The 14,283-nt window shown below is 49.7% G+C and overlaps 1 protein-coding gene across 4 annotated transcripts in view; it reads right to left on the bottom strand.

Annotated features, from left to right (window-relative positions):
* ets1 (ETS proto-oncogene 1, transcription factor) overlaps nucleotides 1–14,283 on the bottom strand; it is a 148,891-nt gene that overhangs the window by 51,612 nt on the left and 82,996 nt on the right. For 3 of the 4 annotated variants that reach the window (XM_085968167.1, XM_085968168.1, XM_085968171.1), the window contains 3 exons: nucleotides 12,629–12,715; nucleotides 11,858–12,100; nucleotides 7,144–7,404 (listed from right to left, as the gene is read on the bottom strand). In XM_085968167.1, coding sequence (XP_085824293.1) covers nucleotides 7,144–7,404; nucleotides 11,858–12,100; nucleotides 12,629–12,715 — 591 coding nt within the window. The remainder of the gene's footprint in view (nucleotides 1–7,143; nucleotides 7,405–11,857; nucleotides 12,101–12,628; nucleotides 12,716–14,283) is intronic. The other variant, XM_085968170.1, reaches the window with a different exon arrangement.

Here is a 14,283-nt window from a genome sequence, read left to right as displayed (position 1 = left end):
CTCATTTCACAATTACATGGCTAGGGGGAGAGGGAGGGACAACTCTGAGCTGCTCAATACAGTGCAGCATCTGGGTATGTCCAGTACACCCTCGATCTAAGGTAGGTAAGGTGGCCAATCCTCCAGGATTGACCTGGCGTCTCCAGAAATTGACGATTAATCTCTAGGACACGGCTGTGAGATGAGGCGAGAGTGACTGCCCTTGACATCAAGGCAGCATTTGACCGAGTGCGGTATCAAGGAGTCTTAGTAACACTGAAGTCAATGGGAATTGTGGGAAAACTCTCCACTGGCTGGAGTCATACCTAGCACAAAGGGAGGTGGTTGTAGTTGTTGGAGGCCAATCATCTCAGCCCCAGGACATCACTGCAGGAGTCCTTCAGCTGAGTGTCGTAGGCCCAACCATATTCAGCATCTTCATCAATGACCTTCCCTCCATCATAAGGTCAGAAGTAGGGATGTTTGCTGCTAACTGCAGTGTTCAGTTCCATTTACAACTCCTCAGATAATGAAGCAGTCCATGCCCGCATGCAACAGGACCTGGACGACATTCAGGCTTGGGCTGCTAAGTGGCAAATAAAATTCACGCCACACAAGTGCCAGGCAATGACTATCTCCAACAACAAAGAGTCTAACCACCTCCCCTTGACATTCAACAGCATTACCATTGTCGAATCCCCACCCTTAACATCCTGGGGGTCACCATTGATCAGAAACTTAACTGGACCAGCCACATAAATACTGTGGCAACAAGAGCAGGTCAGAGGCTAAGTATCCTGCGGTGAGTGTCTCACCTCCTGACTCCCCAAAGCCTTTCCACCATCTACAAGGCACAAGTAAGGAGTGTGATGGAATACTCACCACTTGCCTGGATGAGTGCAGCTCCAACAACACTCAAGAAGCTCGACACCATTCAGGATAAAGCAGCCCGCCTGACTGGCACTCCATCCACCACCTTAAACATTCACTCCCTCCACCACCGGCGCACCGTGGCTGCAGTGTGTACCATCTACAAGATGCACTGCAGCAACTCGCCAAGGCTTCTTCGGCAGCACCTCCCAAACCCGCGACCTCTTCCACCTAGAAGGACAAGGGCAGCAGGTGCATGGGAACACCACCACTCCCAAGTTCCCCTCCAAGTCACACACCATCTTGACTTGGTAATATATCACCATTCCTTCATCGCCGCTGGGTCAAAATCCTGGAACTCCCTCCCTAACAGCACTGTGGGCGTACCATCACCACATGGACTGCAGCGGTTCAAGAAGGCGGCTCACCACCACCTTCTCAAGGCCAATTAGGGATGGGCAATAAATGCTGGGCTTGCCAGTAAAGCCCACATCCCATGAACGAATCAAATAACTCCAGAAGAGAAATCATGGGGGTATTAAAAAAATTGTGTGCCCTTTTTCATTTTCTTTAAACACTTGTTTATTAGTTGTAAAAATATTGGAGATGGGGATAAAGGCTGTTTGACTGACAGTCAAGAATTATCCAAATGGGTAATGAAGAGCCTGTTTGCTTTCTAATTGGCCATGGGAGGGAGGGGCACCGCGAGGATGGACGTGTTGGGCGACCAATGGCGGCGGGGACGGAGCAGCTGAAGGCAGGAGGTCAAACTGTGGTGAACCCGCCAGGAATACCTTCACCCGGAGTCGGCAACTCAACAGGAAGGGGAGACAGTTCACCAGGTCACTCGCACGGCACGTGACCGGGAGTAGTGCGCATCTCGTCCCGTCGGTCAGAGTGATGTGCGTCATGCTGGCGGCGCGGGAGGGACAGAAAGGGCAAGTCTGCCGCCATTTTGGATTGGGAATGTTTTGATGGGGGCCCCTCCCATTTCTGTTCAGTTGGCTGCTTTGTTGCGGTTAGTTTCAGAAATTAATTTGTTGAAGCTAAAATTAGCCGCAACATATCGCTTTGGTGTATTACACTCTAGACTACATGTAAATCCAGCTGTAGTCAACCTTCCTTCAGTCAAGTCTTCACCCTACATGGACCTTCTCAAGAATCAACCTGTAGTCCAAGACCCAGAAACCCACAGCACAACAGAGCTGACCCAGTCTGTCAAACACCCAATGCGCCCAAAACAACCAACCCAAAGGTTGTCTTGGTTTTTTAAAATATTTTGCTGTCACAAAAACTTGTTACAGTGAGGAATATAGCAAATCCCCTGCACCCCGTTCCACCAGCACCACCACCCCCGGTCCCAGCGAGCTCGGGGTAGTCACTGGGCTCTCCCCTTTCCCCTCCATCCTGCAAAACCCGAGAGGACAGAAAGGGGACTGAAGGGAGCAGCTTTCCCTGCACCAGTTCTCTCCCTTCCCCTCCTGAAGGCACCGACTCTTGCTGCCCTCTAGTACCTCACCCAAGTGCCCGTTCTGAATGTGATCCATATTTAGTATCAACAGGCTATTCCCATGCAGAGGGCATCACATCGGAGCTCAACTTTGTCCTCGTGCCACATCCACACACATGCCCTGACTGGACAGTGATTAGCAGTGAGAGCACTGGGTACTTTTTACCCCTTCTCGGGCCCAAAGCCAATTGTAGTTCTTATCGCTGCTGAGATCAGCTGGCGGGTGGTGACTGAAACCTTCTTGATTTCCGTTCTACCGCCCGTGCTGCTTTTCCCCAGCAAGCCACCAAATGAACTGAAAAAAGGGTCTTGAACGTTGCCAGTTGCCACTGTATTTAAGACCACGGAAAAGAGGATCAGTCAAAAATAACTGGGAGGCCTTCAAACGTGTGGTGTCTTCACATTACCACAAACCATCGAACCCAGGGCTGCTGGTCTCTGACTCATCTGTGACAATACTGGGTTCCATTTTATAACAGATAAGAGCTGGGTGACTGTTACTAACAGAGTGAAACATGCAATCACCTGAGGTGTCATTCATTGCGAGAGTATCTCAGTGCTTGCCGTGCACTCAGTCAGGGTGACAAGTCGAAGGACCCCTGCCGATTGGCAGAGCCTGAACCTTTTTCTCAGTGGAGTGAATCGGTGGCTTTTTTGAGAACTGCATTGGGACTGGAACTTCAAGATCACAGCAGTATCAACACACACTTGGCCCCAATAACGTGGCTCAACAACAGCCTGAGAGCAGGACACTACAGTGGAACATCACCTCGTCCCACACCAGCCACCTTTTGGTTTCTTTTGAGAGTGCCTACCAGTTTAGCGCCAGTGAGGACAGAATTGCGGGCTGTTCTGTGCTTAGGAACCATGTGGACAAGGGGCTAAGTTGAGGATGCCCCAAACACATTTCACTTCAGCCCCTTACAGCCAGCGCTACCAATCACGCTGCCCTGCACTGCAGCCTACCCTGAGCATTAGGAACATACTGAGAACTGATCCCGTCTCTGCCCCCCTGGACATAAAATGTGTTTGTTCTAAATCGGCAAGTGTGATGTGGTGCTCAGACTGTAAACAGGGGCAGAGCCTGCAGGATGAGTGTTCAGCGGGGAGGGAGGGAGCAAAGAGTAGGTAAATGCACCATTGAACAAGTCAGTGAACATCTCACTCAAGAGTCGAGACTCAAAGGAGAGGCAACTTTTAAAGCAGACGTGCAATTCTGTATCTTTCACTTTCTTATAGAAAAAAACCTTGTATGTGTGATTTTATCAGTCTCCACAACCTGACCTACTTCTACCAAAGGGGTTGAGGTTTTCATGACAACCAAAGGAGGCAAGAAAAAACAATCTGTATTGGTTTTTTTTTTAAAGTTGTCTCTTTGCAAGTGCATCTGCTAAAATATTAAAATTGGTGATGGGCTAAACTAGACTGGGAAAATCCAAGTCCCTGGTACTTGGAGCCACATTGGGCCCCAACACGGACTCTGCTCTCTCCTCGAATCTAATCTCTCCTCGTCACCGTGCTAACCACAGGTGATCAATAGCAAATGCACATTACCAACTGCCAAGATGTACATGAACTCTTCAAAGCTTTTCAGATTCAGTTTCAAACCATCAGAAGAATCACACCGTATTGTTTCAGAGTCTAGGTTAAAAGCCAAACCAAGGGTCATGAGGGTCCAGGAAAGAGCCACCTTGCACTACTGAAACTGGTCGACTCAAGAGTCTTCGTAGACTAGGGATTAACTGATGGTAAGCTAGGCATTAACTATAGTAAACTAAGCATTAATTGATACATTGCTGCTTCTAAATAGATGGGTTTTTGTTCAGTTTCATGTGACATTAAGGCTTCTTTATGTCAGTAGCATGGTGGTTACATTACTGGACTCATATTCGCTGAGAAGGCAAGTTCAAATCCCATCATGGCAGTTTGAGAATTTGAATTTGGTTTAAAAATCAATCTGGAAATAAAAAGCTGGTAAAAGTAAAAGTGACCATGAAGCAGTCAGATTATCGTAAAAACCCAACGGGTTCACTGATGTCCTTTAGGGAAGGGAACCTGCCGCCCTTACCCGGTCTGGCCTATACGTGACTCCAGTCCCACACTAACGTGGTTGACTCTGAACTGCCCTGTGAAGTGGCCCAGCGAGCCAGTTGGATCAAACCACTTGCAGTGGTTCAAGAAGGCGGCCCACCACCACCGCCTTCTCAGAGCAACGCGGCATGGGCAATAAATGCCAGCCTTGCCAGTGATGCCCACTTCCTGAGAATGAATTTAAAAAACTGCTACCAATGGCAGCCCAGGATTTAGCTCTAATGCAAATGAGACAGGCACGGAGACCAAGCTAAGGAAATGGCTCGCCGGCACCTTGGATATTAACGCTGCTGCCACTTTTACCGCCAGTCCGAACTGGGTACTCGGCCCAATCGCAGGTTTCCCAACTCTTGGTGTACACAGGCGGGGCCAGAAACAAAGCCCCAAATCACCAGCTTTCAAACTACTGTCTGTCAGGTGTCCCCACGCGGTGGAACCTTCCCGAAACATAAATTGGGCAAATCCCAGAGCGGGTCTGTGACATAAAGGCAGAAACATAGAAGATCGGAGCAGGAGTAGGCCATTCGGCCCCTCGAGCCTGCTCCGCCATTCAATGAGATCATGGCTGATCATCCAAGTTCAGTACCCTGTCCCTGCCTTCTCCCCATATCCCTTGATCCCTTTAGCCTTAAGAAATATATCCAACCCCTTCTTGAATATATTTAATGAATTGGCCTCAACTGCCTTGTGTGGTAGAGAATTCCACAGGTTCACCACTCTCTGGGTGACAGCAGCAGCAGCAAAAGGGGGCTCACTGTTCACACAATGCCGACAGGCTAAAGAGCTGGACACAGGGCTGAAAAACTTCAGTTGCCACCTGGCCTGGACTTCACCCATGGGCGAGAGGCAAAAAGCTCACCAGTGAGTCATGTGTATGGATTCTCCAATGCTCGGTTTCTTCAATTTCTTGCAGCACCCGACCCAATATCTTTTTCTGTCTCTGTTCCCTGACCAGCTCCTCAGCTCTACCAAGCTGCGGGTCAGTGGTAGCACTCTCGCCTCTGAGCCGCAAGGTCAAACCTTCAAAGCCTCATTCTTGACTTGAGAAAAGACTTGAGCAAAAGATCTAGACTGACACTTCAGTGCAGTACTGAGGGAGTGCTACACTGCCGGAGGGGCAGTACTGAGGGAGTGCTACACTGCCGGGAGGTCAGTACTGAGGGAGTGCTACACTGTCGGAGGGGCAGTACTGAGGGAGTGCTACACTGCCGGAGGGCAGTACTGAGGGAGTGCTACACTGCCGGAGGGCAGTACTGAGGGAGTGCTACACTGTCGGAGGGCAGTACTGAGGGAGTGCTACACTGTCGGAGGGCAGTACTGAGGGAGTGCTACACTGTCGGAGGGCAGTACTGAGGGAGTGCTACACTGCCGGAGGGCAGTACTGAGGGAGTGCTACACTGTCGGAGGGGCAGTACTGAGGGAGTGCCGCAATGTCGGAGGGCAGTACTGAGGGACTGCCGCACTGTCGGAGGGCAGTACTGAGGGACTGCCGCACTGTCGGAGGGCAGTACTGAGGGAGTGCTACACTGTCGGAGGGGCAGTACTGAGGGAGTGCTACACTGTCGGAGGGGCAGTACTGAGGGAGTGCCGCAATGTCGGAGGGCAGTACTGAGGGACTGCCGCACTGTCGGAGGGACAGTACCGAGGGAGCACTGCACTGTTGGAGGGACAGTGCTGATGGAGCGCTGCTCTGTCGGAGGGGCAGTACTGAGGGAGTGCTGCACTGTCGGAGGGGCAGTACTGAGGGAGTGCTGCACTGTCGGAGGGGCAGTACTGAGGGAGCGCTGCACTGTCGGAGGGACAGTACTGAGGGAGCACTGTCAAGAGGGACAGTACTGAGGCAGCGCTGCACTGTCAGAGGGACAGTACTGAGGGAGCACTGTCAGAGGGACAGTACTGAGGGAGCGCTGCACTGTCGGAGGGACAGTACTGAGGGAGCACTGTCAGAGGGACAGTACTGAGGGAGCACTGCACTATTGGAGGGACAGTGCTGAGAGAGCGTTGCACTGTCGGAGGGACAGAACTGAGGGAGCACTGCACTATTGGAGGGGCAGTACTGAGGGAGTGCTGCACTGTCGGAGGGGCAGAACTGAGGGAGCGCGCACTGTCGGAGGGTCAGTACTGAGGGAGCACGCACTGTCGGAGGTGCCGTCTTTTGAATGAGACATTAAACCGAGGCCTGGTCTATCCTCTCAGGTGGATGTAAAAGATCCCATGGCACTATTTGAAGAAGAGCATGGGAGGCCTGGCCAACATTTATCCCTCAACCAACCCCCTAAAGCAGATGATCTGGTCATTATCATATTGCTATTTGTGGGAGCTTGCTGTGTGCAAATTGGCTGCTGCGTTTCCTACATTACAAAGGTGACTATAGGTCAAATGTACTTCATTGGCTATAAAGTGTTTTGGGATGTCCTGAGGAAGTGAAAGGTGCTGTATAAAACACAAGTCTTTCTTTCTTTATGAAAAAAACACAGATTTGTGAAAACTGGGGGTCAGCATCCACTTCCAAACATAAACCAAGTCCTTGACCTAACCCACATCCCAAATCAGAACCTTCAAAATCCATCCAGCTATCCAGATTTGCATGCATACATCATAATCCCTCCAGCTGTTACTCCAGTTGTTGTACGTGCAGTACACAGGTCACATCTACAAAACCAGGGCACGGGGGCGGGGGCGGTGGACCTTACCTGTATATCCAGCCAGAGCAGCGGCAGGGATCACTGGCTTGTCCTTGTTTAGGTCGGTTCGTTCTCGCACGTAGTCCTTGAATGTCCCTTTGGGCTTGTGATTGGGCAGGTTGCTGGAGTAATCCTCTGAGTCAAAGCTGTCATAGGAGGGCACTCGCTGGAGGCTGCCGAAAGAGGACTGGCTGCTCCAGGATTGTGTCAAGCGGTCACAACTGTCAAAACTGTCGACGCTTTCAAAGGAATCCTGACCACCAAGCTTACCTAAAAGAGCAACAAGAGGACCAAGGGTCACCAGACAGTTTGAATGTCTACAGGATGCAAACCTCCCACTCCACCCTCCAAAAAAGGATTTAGGGGAAGAAAGGGAATTCACCCGTGATGTTAGATTTCTAAATATTTCTGTTTGGAGTTAGACATCTCAGTCTTAAAGTGGGAGTTACACCATACTAGCCGGTCGCGATTCAATTGGCAACACATCCTGAAAGTCTATATACCAAGTCTCTGCTTGGTTCAGTTGGCAGCAGTTTGAGGCGCCTTATTTTAAGACAGACATCATGGTCCTACAAAGGGTACAGAAGAAATTTACTACGATGATAGCAAGGATGAGAGGCTTTAGTTATGAAAAGAAACTAGAGTAACTGGGGCGCTTTTCATTACAACAAACAAGGTTAAGAGAAAATCTGTTTGAGGTGTTCAAAATTAGTCGGAGGTTTTGATTAAGGTAAATCAGGGAAAACTATTTTCACTGGCCAGTGAATCAGTAACTAGAGGGCGTCAACTGAAGGTCAGCGGCAAAAGAACAAAGGGAGAGACTTGGTCAAATTTTCTTTACACTGAGGGCTGTTAGGATATGGAATTCCCGACTGGAAGCAGTGGTGGGAACAGAATCCATAATAGCTTTTAAAAGAGGAGTGGAAAAATATTTTTCAAAGAAAAATTGAAAGTGTAAGGGAATGGGACTATGGGGTCGACCTTCAGAGAGATGGAACATGTAAGACTGGCCAAATGGCCTCCTTTGTGCTATAAGACTCCATGATTCCCCCTCATCTCTGGGTCAAGTCCAACTGCAGAACTTGATCGCAGTCGAGGTGCTTTTCTCCAGTTAAGACCTTAGTCTGAGCTCTCATCTGTCAGTTCCGCTGGATTTTAAAGATCCCATAATATTCAAAGAAGAGCAGGAGGTTCTCCTAATTTCCTGGCCAACAGTCCTCCCTCAATGAATGCCACCATTCATCTCATTGCTGTTTGTGGGATCGTTCTGTACACAGAATGTCTGTTGTTGTCGTTCTGTATGATGGGAAAAGCTTATAATGGGATGTCTAGTTTGGCTGTCCATTCAATGGCCTTCTGAGATGCCAAGTGGAGAAATGAGGTCCCTCCTGCAACAGGTGTTAGTGGGCGGGTTGATGTGATGTGTTTCGTGGTCTGGGACCCATGGCCACAGTCGCACTTCACACTCCACATCTTCCACTTGTGGAGCGGGTGTTCGCATCGTCCGCGCCCTGTGCGGACTGGGTTGGGCGCTGACCACTGTCATCGAGGGAGGTCGAAGCCAGTGACCTCTGCTGTTGGGTCACTGATGAGGTGTTGGTTCTTTATGTTGCATCCATCCCACAATTCCATCCATCTGGATAGTGAGTCCATACCAGCTGCAGGAATACTGGCTGCTGCTTCCCAGAACGGCCGGCGCGGTTTTAAGCGGTTTCGTTGTGGGTTTTTCAAGTCCATGAATGGGAAGGTCAATGTTGCTCATGACTTTTTCCATCTCAGGGAGCGCGGTGGCGTCGTGGCGAATGGCAGGCAGGGGAATGTGGGACAGCATCGGGAGCCACTCGGTTGGAGTGGACTTGAGCATCTCTGATGCTGTCCTCCTGGCGGTGTTTAGCTGAATGTCCACGATCTTTGTGTGGCGGCTGCAGGACCATGAGGCAGATCAGTATTCTGCAGCAGAGTATACGAGGGCCACTGTTGTGGTGCAAAGTGTTCAGGCTGTGCTCCCCCATGACGTTCCAGTGAGTTTCCGGACCAGGTTCACCCTGGTTTTTACTTTTTGGCCGGTGTTGGTGAGACGCGGCTGATAGGCGAGAGTCCTGTCCAGGGTGACACCCGGATATTTTGGGTGGGGTTCATGGGTAAGTCGCCTTCCACAGAAGGAAACGTTGAGTTCTTTCACGGTGGTTGTTGTTGTTCAGATGGAACGGCGACACAACTGTCTTCTCTGGATTGGGGCAGAGGCACAGGTCCAGAAGTAGCATTCCAGTAGGTCCAGGTCGCTTGTTAGCATCCTACCTGCTTCCTCTAGCATTGATGTCTGCGTCAACGCTGCTATTTCATTGGCATATGCGAATTTCCGGGATTTGGTGTAGAGCATGTCCCCCGTATAGATGTTGAAAAAGGTCGGTGCGCAGACCATTGTTGAGTGTCCGTGTTCAGCTAGTCTTATCACCAAGATAGACGCGGAACTTACGGTTGCTCGTTAGGGTGTTGATAAGCCCGAGAGCCTTGCGGCATTGGGCGATTATTCAAAGCTGTCGTGTTCACCTATATAAAGACTGCAATAGTAATTCAATGTATGTAAAGCGCTTTGGGATGTTTGGAAAGATGCAATAAGATGATATAAAAATGCAGGTCTGTTTTTATTTCCTAAATGGAGTAAAAACAGCATCTGGCACAAGCTGGGGCGGACCAGGGAACATGCATTTAAACTGTACATGAGGGTGGATGTTGGGCGGTTCTTCTTTTCCCAGAGAGTCGTCAGCCTGAAAAGGCGTGGGGCAGGTGATGGACCAGCTGGCCTTTCCAGGCCATCATTTTTGTATGTAAGATAATCGGCTCGCACCCCACCCCATTCAAAGAATGGATTCAAAACTGCCCAGTACACTGCCAGCTCGAACAACACTGCGTCTTTTATTCCTGAACAAGAGAATTTAATCATGATAGGGCCGGAATGTTACAGTTATATAAAGCTCTGGTTAGACCGCAACTGGAGTTCCGGGCCCCGCACCTCGGAGGATAGACTGGCCTCGGAGGGGGAGCAGCGCAGATTCACCAGACTGATACCGGGGCTAAAAGGGTTAAATTACGAGGACAGGTTGCAGAGACTAGGTGTGTATTCCCTCGAGTATAGAGGATTAAGGGGTGATCTAATTAAGGTGTTTAAGCTGATTAAAAGATTAGATAGGGTAGAGAGAGAGACACCATTTCCTCTGGTGGGGGGAGTCCAGAACAAGAGGCCATAACACTAAAATTAGAGCCAGGCTGTTCAGGGGTGATGTCACGAGGCACTTCTTCACACAAAGGGTGGTGGAAATCGGGAACTCTCGCTCCCCAAAAAGCTGTTGAGGCTGGGAGTCAATTGCAAATTTCAAAACTGAAGATTGATAGATTTTTGTTGGGTAAGTGTATTAAGGGTTACGGAACCAGGGCAGGTAGATGGAGTTAAGGTACAGATCAGCCATGATCTAATTGAATGGCGGAACAGGCTCGAAGGGCTGAATGGTTTACTCCTGTTCCTATTTAAAACACAAAGAAGCATTCATCAGGATATCCCAGCGACTGTCTTTACATCACCCCTTTAAAGGGACTAGGTTTTTTGACAGGGCTCTGTGAGTTCAATGGTTCCAGCAGTGACTAGGCCTGCCAGAAGGGCAGAAATAATCACTGCAGTAATTATTCATCTCTCTAACCTTTAGGCTCCGTGTCTCAGTTGTGAAACTACAGTTAATTGTCCCTTTCCCCACAGCCTCTGGTTGCGATATGGATGTATCTGGTTTGAAGCAAACACCTTTTCTCTCTCAGTGCAGGAGACTTTTGTGGCTTACGTCTGCTCTCAATCGGCTCTCTGATGCTGCAATTGTTTCCCGATTGTCAACGCAGACTTTGAACTTAAAAAAAAAAGACGACCACAAGAGGCAACAAAAACAATTGCTGATTAGCAACAGTGCAAAATCCAGCCCCACTGGCATCAATCTCTTGGTGTGCAGGAACAGTTCTTGATGCAAACAAGAATCATTCACAGAGCCAGTGCCGCAGACAAGTGTTGCACAAGTGTTAGTTACTGCAGCCAGTCTCCAGCTGTAGTCACCTCTCGATGCTGCTGGTCTGTCTCAGCCTCTCAGTTTCACTGGGGCCATCGACCCAGAGCATTTTTTCAACACAAGAAGTCATCCGCAGAAGTTGCTGAATTTCAGCGGCACGCCTCCATACTGCCCCCACACCATTCACAACCAAGTCAAGGGTCGCCAACTCTGATTGGGTGTATTCCTGGAGGTTGCACCACATGACCTCCCCGACCCCGCACTACTCCCGTCATTGGTCCATCCTTTGGGTGCACCGCCTTCCCACGGCCAATGAGAAAGGAAACAGACTCTTTGTTACCCAATTGGATTAATCTTGACTGTTAGTCAAACAGCCTTTCCCCCCCACCCCCATCCCATCGCCAATATTGTCCAGGCTAATAAATGAAAGTGGTCAAAGAAAAGGAAAACGCACAATTTTATTTAACGTCCCTGTGATCTTTCTCCCGAGTATCGCTCTCAGCAGTATCCGGGAGATCAATCTTCGATTCCTGGAGGGTTGGTGATCCGAACCAAGTCTCAGTCTCTCCTCTCAGGCTCTGCAGCTTTCACGGAGTGCTCCATATTCCTGGCAGGAATTCCACTGGGCTCCTGGCCACCCCGGCGCTCTGCCACCCTGCCCCGCGGCCCCAACCTACCTCGGCTGATGCGGCCCACGCACATGTTGTCGGGCGATACCACTTCCTGCTTGATGTAATACTCAGTCTGCAGTGAGTCCACGGGAGCGTCGCGCGTGATCACGGCCTGATAATCCGTCTCATACTTTAGTGACAGCAGCTCCTCTGAGCTGATGGGATGCAGAGTTTGGTAAGACTCAGTAATGAATCCCGGGTCGGAGTACTCGGAGGGAGGGACACACTGAGCGTGCTCAATGCCGTAGCCTGTGAGGAGAGAGGCTGAAATCAATGCACAGCGGGAAAGAGACAATCTCAGAGAAGCAGAATCAGAGCCTCAGCCTGCCCCAAGGATTAGAAAAACACAATGGAGGTACTCTGCCAGGAGCAGGAAACGGCCTCATACCGAATCGACTGCCCGATTTACACCATAACCGCTTCACACTGCTGATTAGTGATCAGGGAAACCCTGGCTAACTTTTGCTCTCCCTAGCCCAGGAGCACTGATCCAATTGTAGCTCACCTACCACTGCCCTGCATGGCTGGGTTTGACAGTGGGTAATTTCCCTCACCCACCAGCCGCTGCAAGCAGCCCAACACCCACGTCTGGGCGTGAGCCCGATACCCACATCTGGGCTGGAGATCGACACCCACGTCTGGGCGTGAGCCCGATACCCACATCTGGGCTGGAGATCGACACCCACACAAGAGAGCCCAACGCTGCCTAGTCAGCCCACTCGTCCCAGAGGTTGGTGACCCTCGAGTAATTCCTCTGGAGGTTCAGCTGTAACTTACCCATGGGGTAGGCAGAGAAGAGGCTGTTCTCGGAGTAACTGGAAACCACACCATTTACCACAAAAGGTTTGATGTCTTCTTGGCATTCTGGCGGAAGTGAAATTTGGACAGTCAGCAAACAACACATTTTAAAAACAGGCTTTTTATATACTCATCAAGTTGAGAGATGCTCGTGCTGCATAATGGGGCACTTTGCATTTCATGCACCCAATGTCAGCTTCATAAACTCCCAGAGCAGGTACAGCACAGCTTAGATACAGAGTAAAGCTCCCTCTACACTGTCCCCATCAAACACTCCCAGGGCAGGTACAGCATGGGTTAGATACAGAGTAAAGCTCCCTCTACACTGTCCCCATCAAACACTCCCAGGGCAGGTACAGCACGGGTTAGATACAGGGTAAAGCTCCCTCTACACTGTCCCATCAAACACTCCCAGGGCAGGTACAGCACAGGTTCAATACAGAGTAAAGCTCCCTCTACACTGTCCCATCAAACACTCCCAGGGCAGGTACAGCACAGGTTAGATACAGAGTAAAGCTCCCGCTACACTGTCCCATCAAACACTCCCAGGGTAGATACAGCACGGGTTAGATACAGAGTAAAGCTCCCTCTACACTGTGCCAACAATATGCAATAGCCCAAATCTCAAGTGCACTCCTTTGCTATAATAGTGTCACAATGTTAGTTCCCATATCAGCAATCTTGTGCCCTTTGAGTGAGATTGCCAATTTAAGATAGTTGCCAATTTTTTCCTCTGCTTATCAGTGAAGCACTACGTGATGTTCTTTGCATTAAAGGTCAGTATAAATGCAAGTTGGCGACGTATTATTGCAAAATCAGCGGCAGTTCTGTGCTCTGGACGCCAGTCTGCCAGGAGCCGAGTTTAGATTGCTCCAGGTAGGACCTTCCACAAGGCTGCAGACTGAAGAGACCTTCATCCCAGTCTGGGACAAAGTGGTAAAACCAGACAAGCACACTCCAGCCAGGCCCTGGCTACACCACGGCCCAGCATCCCAATACTGCCATGTACTGCGGCCCGTCTTCCAACACTGCACCAAAACTTGACACCACCTGGAACCTGCACCTTTAAACACATCAAAACGGAGTCATTCGACTCATTGTTAATCTGATTTATGCATCAAACTCGTTTCAATACTGGCAGGAACAGATGTGTGTGTGTGTGAGTGTGCGTCAGTGTGTACATGTGTATGTATGTGTATAGACACGTGTGTATGTGCGTGTGAGCTTGTGTATGCAGGTGTGTGTGCATGTGTACACTTGTGCACTCAACCTGATTGTGTATTCTGCAGGTCAAATCTTACTTCCTGCTGCCTAAACAAGACCAGTTTTGCATAGACTGTCCCACTGGACATCACCAGGCAAGGTGAGCGTGGTGTTTGGAGGAAGCCGTACCAGGGTAGGGCACACTCCCACTATCACCTGGCCAGTGCAGCAGAAAGTTAAGAACAAGGAAAATAATTAGTGTTTGAAAATGAAATGGAAGAAACACACAGCAAATTCTAAACGTATGCAAACCCTGTCGTACTTGGGCTGTGTACACAGTTTACTGTCAGTAATTAACCAGATTTATCTTTGAATACAGACACATGTCAAAATTGTGCTCTCCTCACTAGCACTAGCACTAGTACAGGCTC

This window comes from Somniosus microcephalus, chromosome 26, assembly GCF_052327205.1.
Source record: "Somniosus microcephalus isolate GS21.2 chromosome 26, FLI_Smic_1.0, whole genome shotgun sequence".
In the NCBI taxonomy this organism is placed as follows: Eukaryota; Metazoa; Chordata; class Chondrichthyes; order Squaliformes; family Somniosidae; genus Somniosus; species Somniosus microcephalus.
This window is presented reverse-complemented; position numbering and strand designations above follow the sequence as displayed.